This window comes from Ostrinia furnacalis, unplaced genomic scaffold (assembly GCF_004193835.3).
Source record: "Ostrinia furnacalis isolate ACB-3 unplaced genomic scaffold, ASM419383v2 OfSCF2600, whole genome shotgun sequence".
NCBI classification, from domain to species: domain Eukaryota; kingdom Metazoa; phylum Arthropoda; class Insecta; order Lepidoptera; family Crambidae; genus Ostrinia; species Ostrinia furnacalis.
In genome coordinates this window covers 851,389-853,715 of record NW_021132839.1, presented here as the reverse complement: position 1 = coordinate 853,715, position 2,327 = coordinate 851,389, and the positions used below count along the sequence as shown (strand labels likewise).

The 2,327-nt window shown below is 39.3% G+C and overlaps 1 protein-coding gene across 1 annotated transcript; it reads left to right on the top strand.

The window, feature by feature from the left end:
- The first annotated feature begins 467 nt into the window (after positions 1 to 467).
- Positions 468 to 1,345, top strand: Obp2 (odorant-binding protein 2). The gene has a single exon (XM_028309047.1). It carries the CDS (start codon positions 584 to 586, stop codon positions 1,217 to 1,219), a length of 636 nt encoding a protein of 211 aa, XP_028164848.1. The 5' UTR covers positions 468 to 583; the 3' UTR covers positions 1,220 to 1,345.
- The last annotated feature ends 982 nt before the right edge of the window (positions 1,346 to 2,327 follow it).

The following is a 2,327-nucleotide window of genomic DNA, read 5'->3' as shown; positions in this document are numbered from 1 at the left end:
TTCGTTATACAGTTCTAAAAATATAACATTCAAAAAACTCAACTGCGTAAAAATGAACTAAAACAAAACAAAGTTCACAAATGCAGTCGGAGGCAAATGCAGTTGGTCATATGTAATTGATGCCTCCGACTGCATTTAAGTTGTCTTGTTTTTATCTTTTTAGTTCATTTTTACACAGTTGGGTTTTTTAAAGCACTTATAGGTAGGTATTATACCTAACAAATATATTATGTAGGTACTTATTCTGTATTTTCATTACGAGTGCCTTACTAAGCAAACATCTTGTTGTTACTTAGATAAGTTAAGCCCATAACACCTTCTTATTTTTAATAACAATTATTTAGATTTAAAAATAAACATCCTGAAGAAAATGTGTAAAATATTTTTTTACAGTAATTTTTTTGGGTTCTAATTTTATTTGACCATTACCACATTCGTATGCATTGTAGGCAGGTACTTACACGCAGCAATTAATTGTGCAATATCAATCCAATATTAAAACCCACGTCACACTGAACTACAACAGTCGTAACGTGCTAACAATCAATTAACTTCAAAAGTGGCTGTCGGATAACAATAAACAATGAGGCTTAGCAGAGCGAAGAGGCCGCGGGAGCGTACACTCGAAATGAATAGGACTTTCACGAATTTCATCACATTATTACTGTTTTTGGTGTTCGCGTCCGCGTTTTACCTCGTCGTGTCATTCCAGCCGATGTCCAAAGAGGAACACGTGGAGAACTTCAACAAAATGAACGAGGAGGTGGAGCCGTTCAGGAAGAATTTGACGGAGTGCGCCCGGCAGGTCAAAGCTTCGATGCTGGACGTCGAGCACTTTCTGAAGCGGCTACCGCAGTCGACCGCGCAGGGGAAATGCTTCGTCGCTTGCATTCTGAAGCGGAATGCGATCATAAAACGCAATAAGATTGATGCAAACGCCCTTCTGGAAGTAAATAAAGCAGTTTACGGGGAAGATAGCGAGGTGCTCTCGCGGTTAAAAGCTGCTATAGGCGAGTGCAGTGGCGCGGTTGAGGGCATTTTCGAGATATGCGAGTATGCGTCGGTCTTCAACGACTGCATGCACATAAAGATGGAGCACATACTGGACAAACTGACGATGGAGAGGCGCATGGAGGCGCTCGGGCAGATGACCTCCAACCCTGACGAGTGGACGGACGAGGACGACGAAATACTTAAATTGGTGAAAGACGAACTTTAGTTGGAACGTGTTGCTTTGTGTGATTAAAATAACAAAGGATGTGCTTTATTTGGCTTCTAATTTTCCTGTTGTTGTTCCTTCTTGACTAATGTTAGGATTAAGTAGTCATTTTGTGCTAAATCCCTAAACTTCACTTCACTAAAAATCCCGCCCGATTTTCACCAAAGCGGATAAGGCAGGAGATGTAGGTAGGTATAGAGAATAACCAAACCGATTTCCAAAGCTGAGCGGAGAGGTGATGTGGAAATCTGATTGACTATTCAAAGCTATTCAAACACATCACCTGTCCATCAAGTGCTTCGGTGGAAAATGTGGAAACCCTAAATGGCCCGCATTCATAAACGCGACTAAATAAAACTCATTGAAAAGGTAAAATTCACTTTTTCAAAGGGATACTGCCCAATTTTAATGCGTAATATTTTTTTAGTTTGCTTTTTTACGGTATTGCAATATTTGCTTACTGCAAGGAAGTCGATAAAAAATTATTGCATCCACTATTACAGTGACCTACTTCAGTCGCGCACTCCACAAAACACATTTTCCGTAATGTAATTAGTATTTTTAAGTGAATTAGCCAACTTACAAATCCTTGGGAGCAAGCCTACTTATATCATAGTGCAGCCATTTCCAGTCATTAATTACAAAGGAGGAAATATTTAATTACTATTGGTTTTTCGTAGGGGCAGTCGAATGCCGGTTTCAAGTGCAAATAATTTTGGTGTTAGCCGATTTATAGGATACATTTTTATCGTTGAAAGTTGGAAGCAAACAAACAATTTAGTACGAACAATACGGTACCAAGTTACAGTACCTATGCGATTGGTAAAGAGGGACAATCATGCAAATTTCTACATAGTTTACAAATATTTTCAGTAGGCCTAGGATGCACGGCACGCTGCGATAAATCGCGCCATTTTATCGATTTTGCCCATTCATTTTGACGTAGATAAAGTATAGGTACCTACTATCATCACGGCGCTCATCTTAGCCCGGCAGGCGATAGCCTATGATTGTAATTGATAAAAATACATAGGTATAGCATTGACGACTTACCCACCACAGTCTCCGTCCAAATAAAATAACACATTACATAATAATATACAGATCA

Bases quoted from the DNA above. Each gene is read 5' to 3' on its own strand.
- Obp2 (XM_028309047.1), top strand. From the start codon at position 584: ATGAGGCTTAGCAGAGCGAAGAGGCCGCGGGAGCGTACACTCGAAATG.